At 37.4% G+C, this 26410-nt stretch overlaps 2 protein-coding genes across 7 annotated transcripts in view; one reads left to right on the top strand and one right to left on the bottom strand.

Annotated features, from left to right (window-relative positions):
* The window catches only part of LMBR1 (limb development membrane protein 1), a 55929-nt gene that overhangs the window by 5387 nt on the left and 24132 nt on the right, over nt 1-26410 (top strand). For all 6 annotated transcript variants that reach the window (XR_012376690.1, XR_012376691.1, XM_073887541.1 and 3 more), the window contains exons 3-8: nt 14982-15062; nt 20211-20287; nt 20922-20999; nt 23222-23295; nt 23517-23607; nt 24866-24932. Coding sequence is in view for 4 of the 6 variants with exons in the window: in XM_073887541.1 (XP_073743642.1) it covers nt 14982-15062; nt 20211-20287; nt 20922-20999; nt 23222-23295; nt 23517-23607; nt 24866-24932 (468 nt within the window). In the remaining 2 variants the exon portion in view is untranslated. The remainder of the gene's footprint in view (nt 1-14981; nt 15063-20210; nt 20288-20921; nt 21000-23221; nt 23296-23516; nt 23608-24865; nt 24933-26410) is intronic.
* The window catches only part of RNF32 (ring finger protein 32), an 80351-nt gene continuing 79589 nt past the window's right edge, over nt 25649-26410 (bottom strand). The window contains exon 9 of the mRNA XM_025862132.2: nt 25649-25834. Within this exon, the coding sequence (XP_025717917.1) occupies nt 25778-25834 (57 nt within the window). The 3' untranslated portion in view covers nt 25649-25777. The remainder of the gene's footprint in view (nt 25835-26410) is intronic.

Raw genomic sequence — 26410 nt, 5'->3', positions numbered from 1 at the left:
GTCCTCCCTTTTCTGTTTACTGCTCATCTTCTTCTAAGCAGCAGACCTTGAGCAGATGAATTTAAATTCTGAGTCTCAAGATCATAGATGAGTTGGCTGAAGAAGAGAAAAACAAGGGTAAGGATCTATAAGATTTTATCCAGAACTGGAATACTTGAAAAAAAAAGAAATAGATGGTGGGAGTTATATGTATTCCTGGAGCAGGGGGGAGCCCCGGATTTCTAGCCGTCTGCTGCAGACAGCCCTCCCTAGTGTGCACATCACATGCAGGAGTGAGACGTCCCAGGACTCAGCACTGTCCCACGAGGCTCCTGCTCTTCGCGGCCGCAGCACACAGCCTTACTTTGGTGTCTGCCTTGAGGCCAGGGGGAGCACTGCTTGCGTTCTTCCCTCCCCCTTTCTGTAGTCAGCATAAGGAGCCCAGAATATCCAGGACCCTTGCATCTCAGATTGTCCCTCACATCTCTCTACGTCGCATTTCTGACCTGATTTCCCGCTGTCCCTGAGCTCCTGAAACTCTGCTTATACCATGTGGAACCCTGTGGATCTAAGAGCTGCTGGGACACAGCAGCAGAGCCACCGAAATCCTCCGTCTTCTCCCTCTTGCTAGAAGAAATTTGGCTCCCCCAGCACATAGTGCTGCTCAGTCCCTCTCAGGTGATAGCTGTGTTCTTTCCCACGCCCCTTACTCTACTCCTGCGGGGGTTTGGGCGGGCGTCCTCCCGTCCTCTTCTGCTTTCACACGCTTTGAATCTCATCTCATTAGATCGTGGCCCGATTACTTCTTTTCCCTTCATTCCTCTCCTTCCAGACAGTTCCTCTTCCATCCTTAAGGTTCATGATCATTCTTTCTTTCTCTCTTTTTTTTTCTGATCAGTCTTTCTGCCACTGTGCCTGTCGCAACTGGGGACTTCGGTGTCTGTGTGGATGACCCTTCCGGCCTGCCTGGCCAACCCTACACCTCTCTCGGGGGTCTTCCTCGGCCGCTGGCTGCCTGGGGCCACAGCGCAGGCCTGTCACTAGCAGGACAAGCTCTTGTGCGGTCTCACCATGAGTCACCCTGCCCTCCAGCTTGCTGCCTGACGTGTGCCATGCCCCGTGGTCCTTCCTGCCGTCTGTGCGTCTCAGTAACTTTTTACTGCGTTTTCTCCCGCACCTCCTTCAGACCCTTGCTGTCTCGCACAGTTTCAGTTCCTGGGCCATCGTTTGACTCAGTGCCCTGCTTTCTCAGTTCCCTTTCCCTCTCTCTGCGTGGCCAAACCCTAGCCTTGGTCACAGCCAGCTCTTCATGTTCTCGGCACGCACGCCTGTTCAACTGCCTGCCTGGCCTTGCCTTGAATGTATGACCAGTACGTTAAACGTACTTTATGTTCTCCGGGAGTCATTTTATGCCTTCTCTTTCCTCAGGACTTCTTCACCATCACTCTCAGCCAAGGACCTTGCTTCCTCTTTTCTTGAGAAAATAGAAGCAAGCGTGCTGAAATGTTGACAGGCTTTTCCCTTCGTACTGACTCATCTACCTGCACCACCCCCACATGCTGCCTTTTCTACTGATGCTGTGACCGGACTGAAGCTCAGCCCTCCCCTCAGGCACTGGATTCAGTCCCTTCTCCCTGATTCAAGGACACATCTATGACCATTCTCCTGTCTCTCTGACATAACCAGTCTTTTTCCAGCTGGATCATTTCCTTCAGCACAGAGATATGCTATAATTTTTCTCAATAGAATGAACAAATGGAAGGAAGGAAAAGAAAAAAGAAAGAAGGAAATGAAATCAATCGGTGTTGACTTCCTGTCCCTTCTGGCTCACCGTCTCATTGCTTTGCTTGTCTTCATAGCAGAACTCGTGGGCTGGTACCTGCATCGGTTTCATTTCTGTGCTCCATATTTGGTTTTGGAGCCACTCTCGCCTCCACTGCTGTACTTGACATGCTGTTGTCAAGCTGGCTAGTGACTTCGGAGTCCTCAGCCACACTCCTCATTCCACTTGGTTTTCAGTTCACTACACTCTCCTTGTTCTTTTACTTAAGGAGCTACTGCTTCTCAAAAAACTGCTGGTTTTTCTCTGTGTGCATAGCTTTTTCACACTGGAACGCCTCATGCCTCAGTCCTTAAACTCTTCCCTTTGTTTACCTGCACTCCTTTGGTTATCTGGTCCCATGGCTTTAAATACCATCTATATGCTACTGATCTCCCTTCTGACCTCTCCATCTGTCTACTGACGTTTCCACTTGGATGCCTGATAGACATCTCAAACATATCTTTGATATGTCCAAAATCAGCTAAAGATCTCATTTCCCGTTTCTGCTTCTGTTATAGCCAACCTGTCTCTATAGGTGGCAAATCCATTCTTTTAGGTGCTCAGGCCAATTCCTTGGAGTCTTTCTCTTAATTCCCGTATGGATTCCTTTTAGCAAAGCTGTTGGCTCTAGCTTCAAAGTATCTGTGTCACCACCTTGGTTTGAGCGACAGTCCCCTCTTGGTTAGATTGTTTCCTAATTAGCCTCCATGCATCTGTCTTTGGCCTTATAAGTCAAAGTGTTTGAGATGTAAGTTAGACCTTCTCACTTACTTGCTGAGTGTTCTCCAGTGGCTTCCTTTTTCAATCTGAATAAAAACCAGTTTTTGCAGTGCTTCCCTTTCTGCCCCCCATGTACTCTCTGACTTCCTTTCCTGCAGTCTCCTTGCTGTTCTTCCCTGGCCCATTGCCTCCTGTTCCAGGACATTGTGTTTCCCTTTTGCCTCCTGTCTTTCAGGGCTTTACCTAAAGATCCCCTTCTCGGTAGGCTTTCCCACACTGGAGCCTTGTGGGTATGACTAATATTGCCAAGTTCCACCTCTGCCCTGGCACTTCTTTCCCTCTTTCTTGCCTTATGTTTTCCTGTAACACTTTCCACTTTCTCCACTTTTTAAATATATTGCCAGTTTCTTCATAGTAGAACAGGAACTGCACAGGGGCAGGGATTTTTGTTTGTTTTCTTCCTTTCCATACTCCTGAGCCCATGATATCCCCAGTCACGTAGTGGGTTGATGGTAAATATTTGTTGCATGAGTAAATGAAGAGATGAAAAACATGCATGATGGAGAGTTGTCATTTTATCCAGAAGGAAGTGAAGAAGGCAGAAGAAATAAAATTTGGTGATAGGATAAAAGAATTACGTGGAGACACTATTTAGGAAGGCCCACAGTAGAGACCTCTGAAGACAAGCCAAGATTGTGGGGCTGGAGGACCTTATGCCCTGGGGTGTTAGTAAAGAAGCAGAGATAAGGTGATTTCCCCTAGTGTGAAGCCATGAAATACAAGCAATCAAGATCCATTTCTATCTACTCCAAGACCCCAGAAGAGTAGCCCAACAGAAAGTCCCATTACATTAATTGTGGTAGAAAATCTTTTGTAATTCCTACCCAGGATTAAGAGGATGCATATATCATTAGCATGTTTAAATGTTTAAGTAATGCAACAGCATTAATTGAAATAATTAGCTTTCGTGTGTATATAGCCTATGGGTGTACTGGGTAACTTTAGAAGTACCATAATGAATAGGAATTATTTTTTATTGTTTAAGTTCAAAACCTTGACAGTTCTTTTAATGTAATTTATTTAAAAATATTGTAGACTTTGAACTTAATGATTCAATTCAACTTTGTTAGGTACTAGTTTCATCTTCATGATAAAAAGTTAGTATATCACTTTTGGTAGCAATTACTTTCCTGCTTGATTTAGATCTTTTTTTAAAAAGCCTTTTTCATTGAAGCTTGTATTCTTTATTCTTAAGAGCACAGAAAATGTACTTGTTTCATTTTTGTGGAGTGTCAAGTTGCAGTACCTTTGTATTCTGAAAAATAGAAGATTGATAAAAATTAACTCATTCAATCTTCTCGTGGAACGTAGTTACCTGTCAGAAGCAATTGGTCACCATCAGTCTTAGAATCTTGCTTATTTATCACTACATTGAGTTTGCCAGGCAGTTTTATGATGATGTCAAGGTTTATGGTGGTATTTATGCTTGGTTTAGAGTAGTTACATCCTGTCAGAGGCATTTTTTATCATTACTGTCAGTACAGTTTGCTGACTTGGTCATTCCTTATCTGAATTAAGGTAACACCCATAATGTAAGGGAGCTTGTATCACATCTTGTGTTCTCTACATACCTTCCTCTTGACTTTCTTTAGCTATTCTTCTATAGTCTAGCAATGGTTATTCTAGGAATACGATTTACTGTTGGTTATAGCACTGAAATTGAGAATATCTCAAATGTATCAGACCCTGGGCCACTTTGAGCAGTGATGGGCTTGGACTGGCTGAAGGTGATCAAATACCAGCTCTCATCAACAACATACATAGCAAAAATTGTTGATACTCAGTGACCCCCTCCTTTTGGCAATACTGTGATAGAAGAAAGTGTCTAGTAATATCTTGACTTCCTGAGCTAACAGGAAAGAATATTAACTCTACTGGTGAAGTTAATTAAATGGTTTCTTTCTAACATGATTACCAACATTTGGGTCCAAATGTCTGAAACAATGAGAGATGCCTTGTTAACAATTTATTCGGCTTCTTGGGCCATATAACCATTTTCTTGACTATAAATTGTGGCCCAAACAAATGATCTGTTGCAAGATGAAATGAGGTGACTGAAGAGGTCTAAGATAAGATATATTATCAGTAGATGAGGAATAGTTTGGAGTAACAACCTATAGAATAACTTAAGAGTCAAGTTATCATATAGTCTCTGAAATTTAGAGAAAGATTGCTGTACGTAAATGATCTAATTTGTTAGCAGAAGAAAAAATTTAATATACACGAGCTACTTGTTCAGCCACAACCTATTTGGATGATAGTATTCACTATCTTAATATCTTACCTAGTTTAAGATCTACCAATAACTTATATCTAAGGTTTAAAAAAAAAGCCAAACAATTACTTTGATTGTTTGATTTTTTTTTAAAAAAGATTTTATCTATTTATTTGAGAGAGTGAAAGAAAGAGAGCACGAGTGGAGTGAGGGGCAGAGGGACAAGCCATCTCCCTGCAGAGCCTGATGCAGGGCTTAATTCCAGGACCCCCAGATCCCGACCTGAGCCGAAGCCAGAGGCTTAACTGACTGAGCCACCCAGGTGCCCTGGTACATAGCTTTTTATAATGTTCTTAAAACTGATTGTTTAATGTCTTACTGTGGTCGTTTATAATGAAAGTATATTTGAATCTTCAAATTGTGTTGGATATCAAATGTCTTATAGTACTTGATTTCTGTACTTAGCCATATTTTTGTGGATATGTCACGAGTAAATAGAAACTAATATTTTAACAAATATTAGCATTGCAAATGAAATAGAAATAGAGTGTTTGAGTGTATGAATTGTCAATCTCTTTTATAGATAATAACAGAGTTTGTTGATGCTGAGATAGATGCTTTAGAGATTTGAATGTCCGGGCTTCAGTTTTCAAAAACTTTCTGGGGCCTGCCTCATTGGCAGTGGCTCTGTGCTGAACAGTAATTGCTGTTTGCTTAGAGGATGGAGACTGTTCACTCTATGAAGTTTTAGGAGTCTTGGGCTTTAGACAACAAAATTATCTGTCTAAGTGATTAGAAATAATTAAAAAGTACTTGAGGGACCTCACAATCTGTTGATAGAGATCACATTGGTCAATTTAATGTATTAAGTACAATCAAAATTTTAAAGAGTTACTTAGGCAACAGATTTTCTAATCAACTTTCTTTGGTTATATGCTAAATTTAAAAAAATGAAAAACTAATCTGTTTATACTAGAGATGTCTACTTCTAAATAGTATTCATTATGAGACTTAGTTTAGGACACTAAATTGTTTAGGGAGATTCGTTGCTTCACATTATATGAGTTGTTTACATACCAATTTAGAGATTTATATTTATTTTAAAAATGCATTACATATTTTAAATAGTATCTGCCCTTTAACATATGAGTATCAGTTAAAGCTTTCTTATGCATTAAGGCTTAGTTATTGAAGAAATGCTGGGCTTTGGGAAATTTTGTTATCTTGGACGCAAAATATTTTTAATACCACACTAGTTTTTCAGCTTAAGAATAAAGCCGGGAAGAGTTGCCTTCAGCTATTAGTTTTCCTGAATCCAAAGAGACGGGTGGGGCAGGATCAAAAATACTTACTTGATCAAAGTTATTGGCTCTGAAGGTATTCTTACCTGTGTAAGGAAGATGAAAGGTGTTGTTTTTATTGCACGCTAGTAACAGTGTAATTTTGAACTAATTGGTGTTGAACTGCCAATCACCTAGGGGAATGCAAATAGATACTCTTCTAATTTCCTTTGAGGTAGTGAAATCTTATGTCGAGGCTGGAAGAAAAACAGAATAATACCGTTAAATTGACCTTAAATGAGCTGCTTTGTGGTTTTCTTGGAGAATCCCTTTTTATTTTTCATGACTAGTCCAGACAGGTTTTGTCTACCGATTTGACTTATTGACTAGACAATGCTGACATGGAGCATGTTAGATTCATTTTGAAATAAAGTAAGGATAATACAATTGTTCAGGATATTTTGATGATTTTTTTTTAGTGCAACTTAAATTCCCGTCACATTCCAATGTGTGTTTGCAGTGTGTCTTGATTCCTTACAATAGCCATCATTCCTTTTGGTCATTTGCACTGGAAGATTCTGCCTAAACAAGCTTGCTCTTCTCACTAAGGTAATGATACATATATAGTAAAGGATGGTGATGTCTTTGAAAATTGTGTTATTCCAGGTGAATCAAAGCATGCTTTGTTTGAAGATAATGAGAATATATTCTTAATTTTTGTATGCAAGTCAGTCAGTATTTATTAACTGTTGTGTGCCTAGCGTTGTGTCACCTGAAAAAAACACAGCATTTCAGATACTACTTTAGTTATTTTTCCTTTGAAAAATATAGTGATTGGTCTAGATATTTGTATTGAGCTTTGCAGATACCACACCCACAAAGTAGGCATTTCTATCTTTTCATGTAACTTAAAATTGGCAGCAGGAATACTGTTTCTTCTGATACCTATTCCATTTTAAAATTCTGAATATTCATCAGATTATTTTTCTTTAGCACTGAACTGGTTACTGGAATAATGCTTCTTTATAAATACAGGGAATGAAGTATAGTTTGGAATTGTATTTGTAATTAATCAGATAGAGAAGTTAAATGAGCATTAACTACAGATACACACCATATAATTTATGAAGAAATGGGGTAAAAAGCAAAAGGTATCTCTAAGACTGTAAGTCTCCTTCTTATATGGAGATAATTATTGATTCCATAATTTAATTGTCTCCCTTTGGCTTTGGCTACCAGAAACTCTATAAACTACATTCATAGTCAAAGTTTAGTAGTTTTGGGCCACACTTCCTGAATATCTCTGTCTTTAACCCTGTTCTCCTATGACCTGAATATCTGTGTCTTTAACCCTGTTCTCCTATAAATGTCAGTTATATATTGACTAGTAAAATGATTAAACTCAGGAGCTCTGGAAATACTGTAGAACAGTTTAGTGCATTCAAGACCTCAGGCTCTCCAAAAGAGAAGGTATTGAATTTCTCTCTCTTCAGTGATGGACACAAGTGAGGAAGGCGATGCAGAGGGCACAGTACTTACCTTTCCTAGGAACCCAGGGCAAGACTAGAGTTTAGTGCTTCTCCAGGAGGGCTCAGAAAAAGAGCCTCTGAATTCCCCTAGTGCATTAGCACCTTTGCCATCCTGCACTTTGGGTGTGAATCCTCTGTTTTCTTTCTCCCTCTGAGAAAGAAGTACAGCTGCAGAGAGAAACCCCAGAGCACCAACGCTTCTTCTTCCTGCATCGTTGTTTCTGGCCAGTTCATCCCCAGGCCCCCAAAACAGAAATTGCTGGGCCCTCAAAGTGGTTTGTCATTGTTTGAAGGACTGTCTGACTTGATTAAGTGTGAAGGGAACAGTAGCAGTGCATAAAGAAAAATGATCACTTGCTTAAGGCTGAGTGATGAAGGTTAAGATGAGTATCTACAACAATGATTCCCACTGAAGTTAAAAGTTAGTGGAGAGACAAATAAGAATTTGTACTTAGTCCCCAAAAGTAATATGGGCTTTTTTTTTTTTTAAAGATTTTATTTATTTATTTGACAGAGAGAGACACACAGCGAGAGAGGGAACACAAGCAGGGGGAGTGGGAGAGGGAGAAGCAGGCTTCCCGCGGAGCAGGGAGCCCGACGCGGGGGTCGATCCCAGGACCCTGGGACTGTGACCTGAGCTGAAGGCAGACGCTTAATACCTGAGCCACCCAGGCGCCCCAGTAATACAGACTTTTAAGGAGCTATAATTAGAGAAGAAAAAAGACCACCTGGAATGTGAAAAAAATTAAAAATTCAGTAGACAAAAGATGAATAGACCTTATGGTAGGCAGAATAGTGACCCTGCAAAAGTATCCAAGTCCTAACCACCCTGATCCCGTAAACATGTCCCCTACATGGCAAAAAGGACTTTGTAAGGTAATTAGGTGAAGGGTCTCAAGATTACCCCAGATGATCTGGTGGGCCCAGTGCCCTCACAGCATTGTCATAAGTGAGGGTTAGAGAAGGAGATGTGACAGTGGAAGTAAAGGTGTCTAGTGACCTGAAGAGGGAACCATGAGCCAAGGAGTGCAGGTGCCTCTAGAAGTTGGAAAAGACAAAGAAACAGATTCTCTCCTAGAATCTCCAGAAGGAACACAGTCCTGCTGACACCCAGATTTCAGACTTCTGACCTCTAGAACTGTAAGATAATAAATTAGTGTTTAAGCCACTAAGTTTATGGTACTTTGTCACAGCAGCAATAGGGAATGAGTGTAGTCTTTCTGAAAACTGAGCTAATTATCTGGTAGAATCAAGTTGGAGAACTATTTCATGTCACAAGCCTAAAGTACAAAGAGAAGGAAACGCCAATGAAATGGCAGACACAGACTAGAGCTAAGCTGCTTAATCTAAATAGTAAGCATCTAGAAGGAGGAAAAAGAACAAGTAGAAAAAAAATAAGTAAATAGATAATAGAAGAAAATGTCAATGAACTGAAGAAAAATTTTAGTGCAGATTAAAAGACCACAGAGTCCTAGACAAGATTATTAAACGGGACATTTAAAAGATCTAGATTTATTGTGTAACATTGTTGAATTCCAAGAATAGTGATAATAAAACACCTTACAAGCTTTCGCATAGAAAAATCACTTATAAAGGAGAGAGAAATCAACATTAAACTTCCCGTTTGTAACCTGCTAAGGATTATTGAATAATATCATTAGTTTTAAAGGTGTGGGGGGGAAAGATTGCAATGAAAAACTCATATATTTATAAATATGTCATATGTATATTAGGGCCAAAAAAGACATTCATTTATTCCTTCATTTCTTATCTGTATATTGAGTATCTAATTTGTGCTAGATACTATTCTAGGCATTAAGGATATGGCAACTTTTATATTGAAAGAAAAATTTAATAATAATCTTATACTAAATATTTAATTAATTAATTAATTAATTTGAGGGGGTTAAGGGAGGGGCAGAGAGAAGGAAGAGTCTTAAGCAGGCTCCATGCTCAGCGTGGAGCCTGTCCCAGGGATTGGTCTCACGATCCTAGATCATGACCTGAGCCGAAATCAAGGGTTGGACACTTAACCAACTGAGTCACTCAGGTGCCCCGGTATACTAAATTTTTTTTTTTCTAAAGATTTTATTTATTTATTTGACAGAGATACAACAAGAGAGGGAACACAAGCAGGGGGAGTGGGAGAGGGAGAAGCAGACTTCCTGCTGAGCAAGGAGCCTGATGTGGGGCTCGATCCCAGGACCCTGGGATCATGACCTGAGCTGAAGGCAGACGCTTTAATGACTGAGCCACCCAGGTGCGCCTATACTAAATATTTTTAAAGCAATCCCAGCAAAATCCAGGGTTTAGGAGGAATGGGTGGGAAGCAATGAAAGAATAGATAAAAGTATCATGAAAGCTTCACCTTGGTGCAGGAAGGTTATTCAGTAAGGCATCACTAGGGTTATAACTATGTTATATTAAAAAAAAGTACAAGTCTACTTTTGTTAACAGTGAGAAAGTAACCACTGAAGTGCCAAATTAACATAGGGAAAAAGAATAAATGGAAATTCTACTAGCTGGGAAAAGAAGAAATAAAGAGCAAAATAAACAGAAATTATGAAATTACATTAAAGAAGAAAGAGCCACCAGTCTTCATATCAAGCCAACTTGTGGATGGCAGCACTCAGTCCCTGGATGTCACTGTTGTGCTGTGGGAAAAAATCCACTTTGAAGCCCACTCTGTGTCTAAACTTCTAATTTCATGAAATTATTTTCTTTTTTAAAAGCTACTTTGAATTGAGGTTTTTGATTGAGTGGAAAACATCCTAATAAATACAGCTCATTCACATATGAGAACAATGAGGTTCAGAGAATGAGAACTTGAGAAAACCCCAGTAAAATTTTGGAATTTAGTAGACCTGAGAAAACCTTAGACGTAACCAGTTTAGCAGACCCAAGGAAGCTAAATCCTAAGCCATCTGTGCTTGATTTATATCCTGGAATCTCCCAAAGTCTCAAGAGGTGGCACCACCAGATAAGGAGGTGGAGATGAAGTGGAGTAAGTTTAAGGTAAGGAGGGCTCGTTGAAGATCCTGTTGATGAAGCATTTTGTTCTCTACATTTTTTCCCTCCATCCAAGGCACCAGGCTCTTTCCTACCCCAAGAGAAGAGTGAGGGTTGTTCTCCAGAGAGTGAAACAGAGTCTGTGGCCTGGTGAAGTGGAGGATGGGGTGTGGGCTCACAGGCTCCCATCTCCCTTCACTTGGACAGCCAAGCTTTAATACCCCAAGGAGATCAGAAGAGTCTTATCTGGGGAGTCTGTCTAACCCAGGAGGAAAGCCCCACAGAAGCCAGCAGTAGGGTGTCCTCCATGAAAGGCCTGGCTGGGTTACCCAGTAAGAAGTTGTCAGCCACCACCTACACACGCTTGGGTTTCACATTAGCATGTTTAATGCTTTGTTCTTTTTTTCCCCCCAAGAATTTTATTTATTTGGGAGAGACAGAAGAGCGTATGCGAGCGGGGGGAGGAGCAGAGGGACAAACAGACTTCACGCTGAGTGTGGAGCCCCATGTGGGGCTTGATGTCACAACCCTAAGATCATGACCTGAGCTGAAACCAAAAGTTGGAAGCCCTAATCAACTGATGTCCCAGTGCTTTATTCTTAAATGTGAGCAGGCAGCTACGGTTCATCAGACTTCTGAGCCACATGAAAGGAGAGGTCAAAACAAGTAAGACCACCGGGGGAGACAATATACACAGAGAAAATATTTAAAAATAAACCTGTTGTTAATATCCTGAGAGAGACCAAGAGTACAGTCATGAAAAAGGCCAGGATTTCATAAAAATGGAGTATCTAGTGAACAGAAAGTGACTCTTGATAATTAGAAATAATGACTTATCTAAAAGACTGGAAGATAGAGAACTTTTTTAGAAGATAGGTCAAAATGACAAAAATAGGAGAAGAGTTTAGAATATTAGAGAACCAATTCAGGATATCTAACATCCAAATAATAGGAATTCCAGATGGAGAGAGGAGAGATTCCTAGATCCGAAGGATGTGAATTTGGAGATTGGAAGGGCTCACTAGTGCCCCACATAGTACGTGGAAAGGGACTCACTGCAAGAACATTGGGAACAAAGATCCCACACATTTCACAGGATGGAAAGCAGTTCACACTCAAGGGGACAAGAAGAAGAACTTTAGACTTCTCAGAAGCAGCATTAGAAGCTGGAAGACAATGGAACAATGACAGTAATTCTGAAGGATAGTTTTAACCTAGATTTCCTTATTTAACCAAACTATAAGAGCAAAGGTAAAATATCCAGACTTACGTAGTCTCAAAAATACTACCTCCCATTCACCTTTTCTTTGCAAGCTGCTGGAGAGGCCATGTGCCACCTAAATAAAGGAGTGAAACAGTGAGAAAGGCTAAGTTGGAAATAAGAGATGTGCCATAGGAGAGGAGAGAACAGGGCCCGGGATGCCGTTGTGCAGCAGGCTGAGAGAGCAGCCTGTCCAGGTCTCAGGGTCTCACGACTCCAGGAGAAGTTGCTCCCAGATAATGCAATGATATGGGATAACAGGAATTTAAACACCGAGAGAAAAAGACATTTGGGCGGAGAGGGTGGCTTTGAGACAATGATAAGTACATAGAAGACTAAGCACATGGGGAAAATGATTACTTCTAGGGGTGGGAAAAATACTGTATGGAAGAAAGGAAGGCTAATCATAGTTTATTTTGTGGGTAAGTAATGGATGGCATTTCTTTTGTAATGATGCAGACATCGAATATTAATGTAACCAAAATATCCAATAATCCATATTGGGAGAGAGGGGAATGACAAGGTGTGTGGTTTAATAGGAAGGCCATAGTAAGTAAGCGGAAAAAGGCCATAGAGCTGGAAAATCAAGACCCAGCAAGGGAAGCTGTTTGTTTAGTGCTAGGAAGACAAATACTGAAAGAATCAGGTAAACAACTGAAGTGGCTGTCTTTGGGTAGGTGGAACTGGGAGGAAGGCAGCATGTATGTATGTGCCTTGTGCAAGTATGTGGGACTCGGAATTGTGTGCACGTTTCATTTTGAGAAAGATAAAATTAAAAGAAAACCACTTCAAAAGTTAAGACAAATAGTATGGAAGGTATAAAATCAAGTTTATCAGCTGTTATAAAAATTATATTGAATGCAAATACTTTATTTTACTAAATGTAAATGGGCTGAATTCCATTGTTAAAGAACAGAGCCTGTCAGATTGGGTTATTCAACCATTTTGCTATAAGCACCTATTGCTCTTTATTCTAGGAAAGCATCTGATTGGGCTTTGTTGTTTCTCCTATTTGATCACATCTGTGGAACCGCTTGTCAAAGTTCTCTGCCTCCTCTACTCAGGGAATTAACATGTGACTCTGAGCTAGGCCATTAGGACACTGGAAATTTATTCTTGATCCTAGCAACATAAAGTCTAAAAATTTTATTCTTGATCATAGCAACATAAAGACTGAAAATAGTTGGGACTGATCCATCCCAGGTATAATACTATGAGGAGACAGTCCATCTGTTCCTGCCACCTGGAGCCCCCAGCTTCCTGGTTCCTCTCCTTTCCAAGCAAACTAGAAGTTTTCCTGCTGGTTCTCTCTGTCTCATGAATTCCTTTTCTGTTTTAACCAGTCAGTCAATTTCAGTTGCTTATAACGAACTCTATCTGATAAGATTAAACCTCAAATAAGATTCAGCTGATACACACACACACACACACACACACACACACACACACACACCTTTAATTTTAGTCTTTCTTTCTTTGTCTCTTATATGTAAGTTTGTAATAAATCAGTAAGTAAGTAAGGCAGGTAAAAACAAAAAGAAAGTAGAACTTAAGGTCCACAAAACAGGATTTAAGCGGAGAAACATTAAAGACAAAGTGGGTCATTATCTAAAGATAAAAGGTGTGATTCATAAGGTGGGTGTAACAGTCCTATACGAACCTGAAAAACTTAGCAGACAAATACAAATATATAATGAAAAAACTCTTAAAAACTGAGAAGACGTAATCAATAAAAAAAGTACATTTGTAGTGGGGGATTTTAACTTAATGGATAAAATAGAATATGGAGATATACACATCATTATAGAAATAAGTAGAAAATGTGAATAGGGAAAGTCCATGTGATAAATAAATGTCTGAAAAGATGCTCAACCACATTTAGGGGAATGCGTGTTAAAGTAACAATAAGAAAACGTTTTTTATCCATCATACTGGCCAAAATTCAAGAATTACAACATCCAGTGCTAGGGAAAATACAGGAAGAAAATAGGTACTTTCAAAAGCTATATGGAAATGTAAATTATTACAATAATTTCTTTTTTCTTTTTTCCTTTTCTTGAGAGAGAAAGCGTGTGTGTGTATGTGTGTGCGTGTGTGCATGCAAGTGTGGAAATAAGGGCAAAGGGAGAGGGAGAGAGAGACTCTTAAGCAGGTTCCACACCCAGTGCAGAGCTTGTCATGGGGCTCAATCTCATGATCCTGAGATCATGACTGGAGCCAAAATCAAGAGTCCGATGCTTAACTGACTGAGCCACCCAGGTGCCCTTATCTTTTAAAATTATTACAATATTTAAATCATTACAATAAATTACAATATTTAGAAGGAAGTAACCTTTAAATATCTCTTAACTGTAAATGCTTATATCCTTTGACTCAGCAATTGGAATTTTGGGAATCTGTCCTATAGAAACAATAGAATTAGAATGTACTGGATATGCATATAGAAATTTTTGTTACAACATTGTGTGTAGTTGCCAAAAACAGGAAAACCTGGCTAGTCATAAGTGGAATAATTCTGAATAAAATTGAAATGCATCCGTACTATGGAATGTTATTCATTTGTTAAGGGAGTTGGCACTGTCTATAAACATGGATGTATCATTGACTAGGAAAGCAAGTGGTAAAATAACATGTCCGATTTAACCCATTTCTATAAAATATATAATAGAAACCATGTGTGTGGTATATATGTATATATGAATATTCACATGATCATGAAGAAAGGTGTGGAAGCATCAATCAGGCTGTTACCAATTGTCACTTTCGGGGGTGGGATGGAGAAGGAGATTGTTAATTTCTTTCACTTTCTATAATCATAAGATACTTTTGTCATTAATGAAAACAACAGATCAAGTAAAAATTTTATCAGAGTAAGGCATTTTCTAGGAAACACGTAGTATTTAATCAGCAACAACCTGGAAGTCTTAAGTGGTGGAGAAATGGATAGGTATGTTTTCCTGTGAATCACAGCAGCATTTGTTTTTATTCTCTGTGATCAGGATTTGTAGTGTGTTATCTTATATTTTAATTAAGGTGAGGGCTACCCATTCTGTGCTGTTAATAAGGTTCTGTTGTGATACTTCTAAACTATTTTTGCTTTTGACAGGACTGTCTTCATCAGTGGAATACAATATAATGGAGTTGGAACAAGAACTTGAAAACGTGAAGACTCTAAAGACAAAATTAGGTACTGTACATTTTTGTTCTTGACTCATGTACTGGTCTTGGATTCTTTCCAAAGACTTGTTGGTAGTCTGAAATATTAAAAAAAGTTATGAAATCTTTAGGGTATGTTACAAGCTTCCAGTCTGTCCAAAGGTATCGATACAGACTGTTTTTTAGTTTGGGGAGAAGATAAACATGTATATACTCCCATTTTTTTTTGTTTTGTTTTGTTTTGTACGTGCATAAAATGACTTTTCAGATGCTGACGTTCAGAGATGTCACTCTATTGTCTCTTCACTTGCATGATTTCTGACGAGTAATCTGTCCTCCTCATCCTTTGAATTGTCTTTTTTCTCTCTCTGCTTTTAAGATGTCCTCTTTGTCACTGACTTTGAACAGTTTGATTCAGATGTGCTTTAGAGTAGTTTTCTTTATGTTTCTTATTCACTGGGTTCATTGAGTCTCTTCGATCTGGGAATTTATAGTTTTCATCTAATTTGGAACATTTTTGGCCATTGTTTTTCCAAATGTTTTTTTCTTTTCCTCTCTGTGTCCCCCTTTCAGGGACTCCAGTTACATGTACACTGGCCCACTGGAAGTTGTCCCCAAAACTCACGGATATTCCTTTATTTTTCAGATGTTTTTCTCTGTGTGTTTCATTTTGGATAGTTCTTCTTACTGTATCTTCATGTTCACTACTCTTTTCTTTTGAGTATCTAATCTGTGTTTAATCCCATCTATTGTGTTCTTCTCAAACACTGCAGTTTTTTTTATTATTGTTTTTAAATAGGCTCCACGCCCAGTGTGGAGCCCAGTGTAGGGCCTGGAACCCACGACCTTGAGATCAAGACCTGAGCTGAGATGAGTCTGATGCTCAACTGACGTAACCCAGGCATCCTCAGACATTGCAGTTTTTATGTTTAAAAAGTTCTGTTTAGACCTGTTTAGTCTGTGTCCTCCACTTTTAAAAAAAATATGGAATACATTATAAGAACACTTATAATGTTTTTATAACTTATGTGTTCTTGATAGATTTTGATTGATTAACTTTCCTCCTCATCATTGGGTATATTTTTGTGCTTTTATGCATGCCTAGCAATTTTTGATTGGATAGTGGACACTGAGAATCTTACTGCTGGGTGCTGATATTTTTGTATTGCTGTAAGTGTGGAACTTTGTTGTGGGATGCAGTTAAGTTACTTGGAAGCAGTTTGATATTCTTGGGTTTTGCTCTGAAGGCTTGTCAGGCAGGGCTAGAGCAGCATGTCTCTAGGGCCAGTTTTTCCCACACTAAGGCAACAATGCTTGTGATTTACGAGATCTCATTCTTATCTTGTGGGAGCAGGCCCTATTCTTGGCCCCTTATAATGGTTGGATACTCCTGCCCCATGGGTGGTTCTTTCTTCAGGGGTGGGTTGTTTGTTCATGTACCTGAGCTGATCTTTACCCTACTAAAAACTCGAGGATGACCCTTTGAAGATCCGTGGAGTTCTTTCTCTGAGGACTTTTGTCTGTGGTACTTTGCTCTGTATAGTCCAGCTAACTTGGTCTCTCCACACTCCCATTATATGTCCTCAACTCAAGGAATGAGTTGGGCTTTGTTTGGGTTCCTGTGCCCTCTACTGTGGCCGGCAAACTGTCACGAGACAGTAAGCAGGAGCGAACCCAGGGTTTGCCTTGTTTGCTTCCCATCTCTCAGAGATCTTTGGCTTTTTGTGACCACACATCCAGAGTCTTGAAACTGTTTCATATGCATGTATTTTTTTGTTTCCTAATTGTTTCAGCCTGGATGGAAAATTGGTCCCTATTATTATTCTGTTTTCAGAAATGAAGTTCATTGTTTTATTGTTGAAAATTTATTCATTTTCATTTTTCTTTTTTTATTGAAGTGTAATTACCATGCATTGTTATTTAGTGATAGTTATATAGTGATTTAGCAATTCCATATATTATTCCGGGCTCATCATGGTATTTTACCCATCCTCCACCCACTTCCTCTGCCAATCACCAGTTTGTTCTCTGTATTTAAGAGTGGTTTTTTTGTTTGTCTTTTTTTACTTTGTTTTGTTTTGTTTCTTAAATCCCACATGTCAGTGAAATCATAAGGTATTTGTCTTTCTCTGACTAACTTACTTCACTTAGAATAGTACACTCTAGCTCTATCCATGTTGTTGCAAATGGCAAGATTCCATTCTTTTTCATGGCTGAGTAATATTCATGTGTGTGTGTGTGTGTGTGTGTGTGTGTGAATGTATACATATCACATCTTTATCCATTCATCTGTGGATGAACACTTGGGTTATTTCCATGTTTTGGCTATTGTAAATTAGTGCTGCAATAAACATTGGGGTGCATATGTCTTTTTGAATTAGTGTTTTTGTTTTCTTTGGGTACCCAGTATTGGAATTACTGGATTGTTTGGTAATTCTATTTTTAATTTTTTGAGGAACCTCCATAGTGTTTTCCATGGTGGCTGCACCAGTTTGTATTCCCACCAATAGTGTACGAGGGGTCCTTTTTCTCTACATCTTTGCCAACACTTGTTTTTTCTTGTGTTATTGTGGTTTTTATTTGCATTTCCCTGATGAATAGTGATGTTGAGCATCTTTTCATGTGTTTGTTGGACATCTGGATGTCTTCTTTGGAAAAGAAGTCAAGTCTTCTTTTCATTTTTTAATTTGGTGCTGGGTTGTGTAAGTTCTTCATATACTTTGGATATTAACCCTTTAGTGGATATATCATTTGCAAATGCCTTCTCCCATTCTGTAGGTTCCTCTCATTTTCATTTTTGTAAACAACATCATACTGTCTGAAGTTACTTTATTCATTCTGCTGTTGGTGGATATTTGATGTGTTTCTCTTTTGTTATTATGAATAATATTGGTATAAACATTGTTCTTCATACCTCTTGGTACACATGTTTTTTCATGGTACATACCTGGAAGTGGAATTATAGGATCGTTGAGTATGTGAATATATAGCTTTCTAAAATAATGCCAAATTGTTTTCCCAGGTAGTTGTATTGTTTTGCATTTGTTTTAGGCATGAGTAAGACTTCCTGTTGCTCAGCATCTTTGTCAACAATTGACATTGTTGGACTCTACATTTTTACCAGTTTAGTGGTTGTGAAGTGGTTTTCACGGGTGTTTTAATTTATACGTCCCTGATTTGTGTTTCCAGTGTTCATTTAGCTTCTGCTTGAAAAACATCTGCTAGCGTTTCATTAGTGATGGTTTGTTGGCAACGGATTCTCTAGTTTTTGTTACCTGAAAACATTTTTACTTGCCTTCTCATTGGTAGTGCAGTTTTACAGAATTAGAATTATTATTTGGTAGTTTTCAACATTGAAAAAAATGTCTTTCTAGTGTCTTCTGGTTTCTCATTAAAAGTTGTATTGTTGCCCTTTTGAAAGCTTTTAAGATTTTCTTTTTGTCTTTGTTTAGTAGTTCTACCCTGATGTGCTCAGGTTTGGTTTTCTTTGTGTTTATTCTTCTGAGATCTGTGGCGCTTCGTCAGTGTGTGGCCTAATGTCTTTTACCCATTTGGGGACTTGCTCGCCATCGTCTCATCAAATGCTGCTTCTGCTCCTTTTCTTTTAGTTCCTTGGACCTTAGCTGCACATGTGCTAGACTTTTCACTCCTGTATTGTTTTCTGAGTTTCCCCTCCTTTATCACATTCTTTGATCTGTGATATTTTCTATTGATGTGTCTTCCATTTCAGTGTCTTTTCAGCTGTGTCATAACTATTGCTAAATTATCTCTTGAAATCTTAATTTTAGTTACAGTATTTTTTAGTTCTAGAATTTTCATTCAGATTCAAATTATGACATTTGCCATCTTGTCACTTACCTTATTGAACATATTAATCAGTTATTTTAAGACCTCTTTCTGATAAGTTCAATATCTGGATAAACTGAGTCTGTTTCTATTATCTTTTTTCTTTGTCCTATCTCCAGGGAACATTTGATTGAGTGTCAGGCATTTCTTATACAAAATAAAAACTCTGGATAATGTTTTCTTCTTGAGAGGATTTACTTTTTCTTCTGGTAGGCATTTAGAGTAGGGGCAAATCCTCTCATCTGTCTGGGCTGGTGATAGTTCCAGAGTGGGTTTTGGTCTTCATGAGAGCCGGTCGATTTGCAGTTTGGCCTTGCTTCTAGTGTATAGCTTTCCTAAGTGAAAGCCTGGGTGTTTTGTTGTTGACTATGATACCATCTTCCTTATGTACCCTGAACTTTAGTTTTTATCTCAGGAAGTGTGAGCCTGACAGAAGCTTTGCCCCTTCTCTTTTGCTGCACCTTCTCGTCACTTTCTCAGCCTGCTGGCCATTGGTGCCTTGCAGGGCAAAAGGCTGAATGTTAGGCTCCCTTCTTTTTTCTTTCCTTTTCTCTGTGATCATAGCCTCTCAAATTTTGGCTGCCTTGGTAGCCCCACACTCCAGTTTTTGTTTTCCTGATGCTGTTGAGTTTGCTGAAAGCATTGCTTTAGCATCATTTTCTTTCACCCACTGATATTTGCTTGATTTCTCAGCTTTGTGGGGCCATGTCATTTTTTTGTTGGAAAACTCTGAGGGAAAGATAGTGCAAATGTGAGGGCTCACATCAATCCATTTCACAGAGTATTGACCTCACAGTTTTGTTGTGGTAGCTCTGTGATTCCTTCATGTATCTTTTTTTCTTAGTTAAGTTTGATTTGTTTTTACCAGTTGTTCATAGCATGAGGATTGGTGTGTGAATCAGGTAGATCACTGTAGCCAGAAGTTTGCTTCCACTTTTAGAAAACTGGAGGTATTTATCTTTGGATTAAAGGGGATTTTTTACTCATGTTAACTTTATTCACTCAAATCTGTATCAATATGTAAATCTACATCAAATACAAATATTTCTATATTTTCATAGTAAACCGTGTATTAACAGTACATTTCGTTAGCAACTGAGATGTCTTTACAGAGCTAAAATGTAAGCATCATAGGATTGAGCTATTTAATGTAGCAAAGTGATTTTAAAACTCTGATTTTTATAGTTTTTGGAGGAAAATTAAAAATAATTTATGTTTGTGAAAAAATTTTATAAAAATAATACATACTGGTTATAGCAGTAAGGAATGAAAATATGGGTCTGGAGAGAATTTTTGGAAATCTTCTGTTGTATTTTGTTTTTTTTCTTAATAGAGAGGCGAAAAAAAGCTTCAGCATGGGAAAGAAATTTGGTGTATCCTGCTGTTATGGTTCTCCTTCTTATTGAGACAGTAAGAATTTATTTGCCTAGTTAAATAAAGCAAATTATTTTTTATTTACTTTTGATATTTGAGTATGGCAACTCCCTCAGCTAAATGGTTTCAAGTAAACTGGTTTTCTATCAACAGGATTAAAATCCATCTATACTTTTATTTGGAAAAACTCAATAGAACAAAAATAGAAATTAATGGCAATTTTTAAAAAGTTCTTAAGATTATTTCCTCATGAAAGCAGGACATTTACTCTTTTGTGCCATTTAGAATTAAGAGACAAGGTATTGCAGATATCTTGCTTCAGACTATGATGAGATGTGAAAATTATATTATTAAATTAGTTCTAATAACATTGTAACCATTTTTTAAATCTGTGGAGTTGTGGGTTTCCAATTGGGAATCAGTCAGTAACTGGATCTATATTATTAGCTTTAGTCACAAGCTTTGAAATTGTAATAATTTGCAGAGTTTTTAGAGTTTATTCTGAAGTTTTTGCAGATAGTTTAATTACTTTCGGTTTGTTTGTGTGTAGAATTTTGGTCTTCTCCTCTGTTCTGAAGTGTATATTTGATTGATAACTTAGATTTTAATACATGTGTACTCACAAAATATCTGTGAAATTCAGAACTGATAATCATTTTTTGTGTTGTAGTCCATCTCGGTCCTCTTGGTGGCTTGTAATATTCTTTGCCTGTTGGTTGATGAAACAGCCATGCCAAAGGGAACAAGGGTAAAGTGCTTTAAATGTCTTTCTTTTGCAAAAGTGTTCTGTGTATATACCCAGAGTGTTTCAAATAAGTAATTTAAAACATCACCTTTCTGCACCTATGTTTCAGGTTGTATGAATTTCTTTATGTAAAGAGCCTTTGTAAACAGTGTTTGTGAACTATGACTTTTGTTTCTAATTTCTTACTTTTGGTTGGCTAGCCCTTTTACCAAATATCAGAGTTTCCTTTTAGATTTTGTATCACAGTTGATTTTAGTTTTACTAAAGTTCATATTTGTAATTCTTTAAGAAAATGTATACTCGGTGAAATAGTGATGTGGAAGGAGTTTATTAGATGGATTCATAGTGTTTGCAAAAGATGCTGATCTGTGGTTGGTAGGGACTTCTGTTTCAGAAGAGTCACACATTTTATGAATCTGAGTCAAATGTTTAGTTACTGGAGGAGTGTCAGATGTACATCTTTTCATGAATTTGTTTTCTCTCTTGTTTAAAAGGTGATGATTCTATTAAGCTCTATCTTTTAGCCTATTTAAATATATTCTCCATAGAGAAGGTAGTTATCACTAAAGATTCATTTTTGGCATACTTCTAGGAGTCTCTGTAAACTTTTGATTGCTTAAAGTAGCATTTACATCCTAACATTTTCTTATATTTTTCTAAGTCAGTAGCATTTTCATTCCCCATAGGAAAGGACTTCAAAACTCTTGCAGACTTTTAGTGCCGCTTGTCTCTGTGAACCAGAGGATGTATACCTTTCCTCTCATAGAAATAAGCCAACATCAACCTGAATTTCTTCCCTTCAGTCCAAGCCAGAGATACCCTGTTCTTTCAAAGCTAATTTTTTTTCAGCCATATTCTCCAGTTAGATTCTGCCCTCCTCTAACTTTTGCTGGACATTCTGCCTTCTGTTACTGCCCGTTGTCTAGCCTGCCAACATGCTTTCCAGGTGCTTCACTCCACAAGCAAACAATGACACTAAACAGTACTTCATCTGCAGCCTGGTCTTAATCTTTTGTGTAGACCCAAGTTCATTGATAGAGCAGGAAGTTATCTACTGTGTTGGCTTCTATTCGCTTTGTAACCCTCTTTTATACGTTGGCACACTATGTAAGTCCCAAGCCCCCATAGTACATTTTTGTACCATCCCCTTAGTGTATCATAGAGAGGAACTTATACCTGGTAGGGCCTATGCATGATTGTGTAAATAAATCAGATCATCTTAATTCTGCCTGGAGGACTTCTCTTGAGATAGGGAATATTTCCAAAATGTTTTTCACCCAGCCAATAAGCTGTCTATTAGCGTTATTCATTTCTTTGTCAAAAGACTGACAAAAAGTTGATAGTTCTTTGACTTGTTTATATATATGAAATTTCCATGAGTATTCTTACTTCTTTATGCCAAAATTAGAATGTATATATGATGTGTATGATATTATTGGTTTATTTTTTACTAACCTGACTATACATTCTTAATTTTCCTGGTATTTTTGTTTGATACAATTAAAGCTGATAGTAGAACAGTAGTTCATATTTGAATACTTCCTTTAACTGGTAAACTTTGAAAATATTCTTCCTACTTTAGTAAGAAATTATTTTTTTGCCTGTTCGGTCTCATTAATAAATACTGGTTTTTCCGCTTGTTTTCTTACATTCTAGATAAAGATAGGTTTTGACAATAGGTATAATGTTTTGGAAAAATGTGTAGTGTTACCTTAAAAAAAATCTGTGTTAATTAAGTTATATCTTTTAAAAACGTCTGAATTCCCAAGGAAGATTTGGGGAAACAACTTTCAACTGTAGAAATAGGATATGCACATTCACTTTCTTTCTATGCTTAGCCTACTTTGATATATTTTAATTGTATAATTTTTATATGTTGTTGTAGGGTTTATTTAAATAATTATATATTCTATTCCTGTGGTACTGTTTTAAAAAATTTTTCTTCCAATAATATTCAGGACTTTGAACAATAAGTATAATATCATTTTGATAAGTAAATTACATTTGAGATAAATCGGAGATGTTTTGAGCTTGTTAAAATTATTAACATGTGCTTGCATTAGTTGATGAATGCAATCTAATGTCATGTTTTATTGTCCTTAGAAAATCTAGATGTTATTCTAGGGTATTAAGCATTCCTAATTCCTGTATTTATGAAACAGTTTTAGGGAAAGCAAATATATAGTGTCCTTCAATTCTGAAAAGCGATTTTTCCCCCCTCCCAGGGTCCTGGAATAGGAAATGCTTCTCTTTCTGCTTTTGGTTTTGTGGGAGCTGCACTTGAAATCATTTTGATTTTGTATCCTTTCTTTAAACATTGTTTAACAAATTTTCTGTTTAGTTTTCTGGAACAGTGGTAATTTACTAAGACACTTTCCTAGAAGGGAAAACAAATCAGTCTTCCTCAAGCACACCAAGTGGCTTTTTGTTTTTCCTTTTGGACCTTAAGAGTTTCTGGAGACTACTGAGAACTTAAGGAAACTTGCATTCTTGGGAGAGTTTTTTCCTTGATTCTCACAGCTATCTTATGGTGTCCTCTGTTGTCGGTTTCTATAGCCTCCGATTTTTTGGAAATTTTATTCCCAAGAAGGATGACACAACTATGACAAAGGTAAGGTGAAGTCTTAGTGGCTGTGCTTCCCTTTTGCGTTCCAAGGCAAAGGAGCTGTTTTATTTTGTAATCGCCCTGAATGGTTCATTTGCGGTGATAGGTATTTGTTTGTAAATTGCATAAACACAAACTGAAAGATTTTCAAAATGCTGAATGAGTGGGAAAAGGATGTGCTGCTCTGTTTAATTTGGATGGCATCCATTCACTTGTAAATGCATACAACTGCAGGGCTTGTTAACCAGCTACAGAAGGCTAATGAAAGGACTCTTTCTCCTCTAAAGAAAACGTATTGCTAATGAGTAACTTTGATTGTGCAAACTGTACTTCAGGGAGCTTGTTTGAAATCTGGAAGAACTTAGTTGCTACAAGTAGTAGAGACAAAGTATTTCAAATTTGAATAATTAAAGCAAGACGGAAGAGTTCTATTCAGAAACATTTTGTAGTCGGAGGCTAATTTGACTTCCTACAATGTGTCATTGGCTTTGGAATAACAAAGACTGTTACCTTATATAGTGTTAAAATATTCCCACAGGCTGACCATGAAGAATAAGTAATAAGAGCTGCTGGTTTCTTTTCTTTTTATTACATATCATATATTTTCAACCTATCTTAAAAAGGAAAAGTTATTTTATGTACTTTATTTACCTATCTATAGAATGCTATGACTTGTTGAGATACTTAGCATCTAGTTTAAGTGATCATCAGCATTAATCAGTATTTTCAGCTCCTTTTATTTAATATGAAAGAATAAGCGTAGGACACATTGGAAATGAATTATTAGAATTTAGGGGTTTTAGATTTCTAGGTTTTTGGAATTAAATCTTATAATAGTTGAACGTATTAGAAGTAGATATTATATATCTTGAGCAGTAGTCTGGCTTTAAAAATATAGTCAGAAGTATTAAATGTATTCATTCTATTTTACTTGACAGGCAAACCTTTTTAAAATTGGCAACCTAAATCAATAATGTAAAGTGCATTGTCTGAGGTGTAATTTAAATGTCCTATAACTTTATGTTTGTGCCAGCTACTGTAAATACCTTCTAGAACTTTACAGATGTAACTTTAAATATTTGTAGAAAACGTTTCTTAGTCTCTTTAAATTCTGTACTGAGTAATATCATTAAGAAGTTAGCAAAGTACAGCACAATAGTACAAGGTAAGTAAAATGTGCAGTAAGTTCCCAGAATGTGAGTAGGTTGATTGCATTTGTCATTCTAATGTCTGACTGCCCAATATTCTTTGTGACCCCACACAGATCATTGGGAATTGTGTGTCCATCTTGGTCTTGAGCTCTGCACTCCCTGTGATGTCAAGGACACTGGGTAAGTTTACAGGAGAAATGTCCATTTAAAGTCCATACCTTGTGAACGTATCTTTCTTAAACTTCTGCCTTAACTTTTAGTTTTTGCACTTTTTCAAAAAGATCATCCTTTGAAATACAGTATTTCGTTTCACATTATTTTATAACTTCTATACTTCGTTTATGTAGAGAACCATACCAAAACAAGTACTTGTATCAAATAAGGTCCATTTATTTTTTTAAATACTTAAAAATGTCCCTCCAAACAGTGTGGACAGTTTTTTCCACTGACTAGTTAAGCTTTTGAGTTCTCTGGTGAGAAAACTGTGATATTAAAAAAAATGTTTAATGTCTAGAAAGTATTAAACTAATTTTTCTTATATGAAATGTGTTTTAAAACTTATAATTTAGGATGTGGTGTAAAAAATTGAAAATGTATAAAACTTTTTTAAACTGCTTCATGTCCATGAAATAGACTTGAAAACATGCGAGCATGTGCAGATTTCAAGGGCATCCTTTGGTTGTTGAATTTTTTTCTTGCCTGTCATTTATATAGTTTTCTTAATTTTTCAATTTACAGGAACGTTGATCATCTTTTAAAACTAGTACATTTCTACGTTGTCATTGAAATAGTTGAACAAATCTTCACTTGGCCTTCTTATCTTTTATAAAGCATGTTGCAGGCTGTGATCTCACTTCTTGGCTAAATATTATTTCAGACAAAAGTTTCCGTTAGGCAGTTCTGTTTGGTTTTCTGGACCTAGGTTTCCACTTAAGAGTGTTCACAAATGATTAGAAGAATCCCATCATTCAACCTTCGCAACTTGCTCATAACAAAAATTACTAGTCGCTTTGAGTAGCTTTTGTTTACCTCTTCTTTTGCTCCGTTGTTGATTCAAGACTCCTGGCCAGCAGGGAGGCAGGCTGCAAGAGGGAAATAGAAGCTTTATAGTTATCTGCGCAATGCTTACCGAGAATTTCATGTTTTAGTAAGAAGTGAAATCTAAGTATAAATGTAAAGAGACCACTGTTCCACAGACTAATACAAAGCTTATTTACTTAGTGGTCTTACCTCTTTTGTGTTTGCTTTATAGGACTTGTTATTGTTTTGACATCTGCTTATGGTGCGCTAATCTTGAAAATGCCAAAAGTATGCACTTCAGTAACTTCATTTGTAACTAAGTGATATCATTTGTTTTATGACAGTCCAACAATAATTTCTGTGATATTATAGCCACCCTACCATTTAGTCATTTATAAAACTTACTGTGATCTGTTATTTAAGATTTATTGTTAATAGTGATATATACTGATTTTATGGAAGAAAATTGCATGGTAGGTATACTTTTAATACAAAGAAAACAAATTAATGACAAAATTTGCTTTTTGAAGATCAACAAATTAAATTCCTGAGTAGTTTGCCATAGAGATAACTAAAAAGAAGAAAAAGAAAGATGGGACAATTAGAATGCAGCTAACAAACGCCTGGACCCAGCTGTC

This window comes from Callorhinus ursinus, unplaced genomic scaffold (genome assembly GCF_003265705.2).
Source record: "Callorhinus ursinus isolate GAN/ISIS: 27379988/994484 unplaced genomic scaffold, GSC_fseal_2.0 scaffold80, whole genome shotgun sequence".
In the NCBI taxonomy this organism is placed as follows: domain Eukaryota; kingdom Metazoa; phylum Chordata; class Mammalia; order Carnivora; family Otariidae; genus Callorhinus; species Callorhinus ursinus.
Note: the sequence above shows the minus strand (reverse complement) of the source record. Positions and strands in the feature narration are given on the sequence as shown.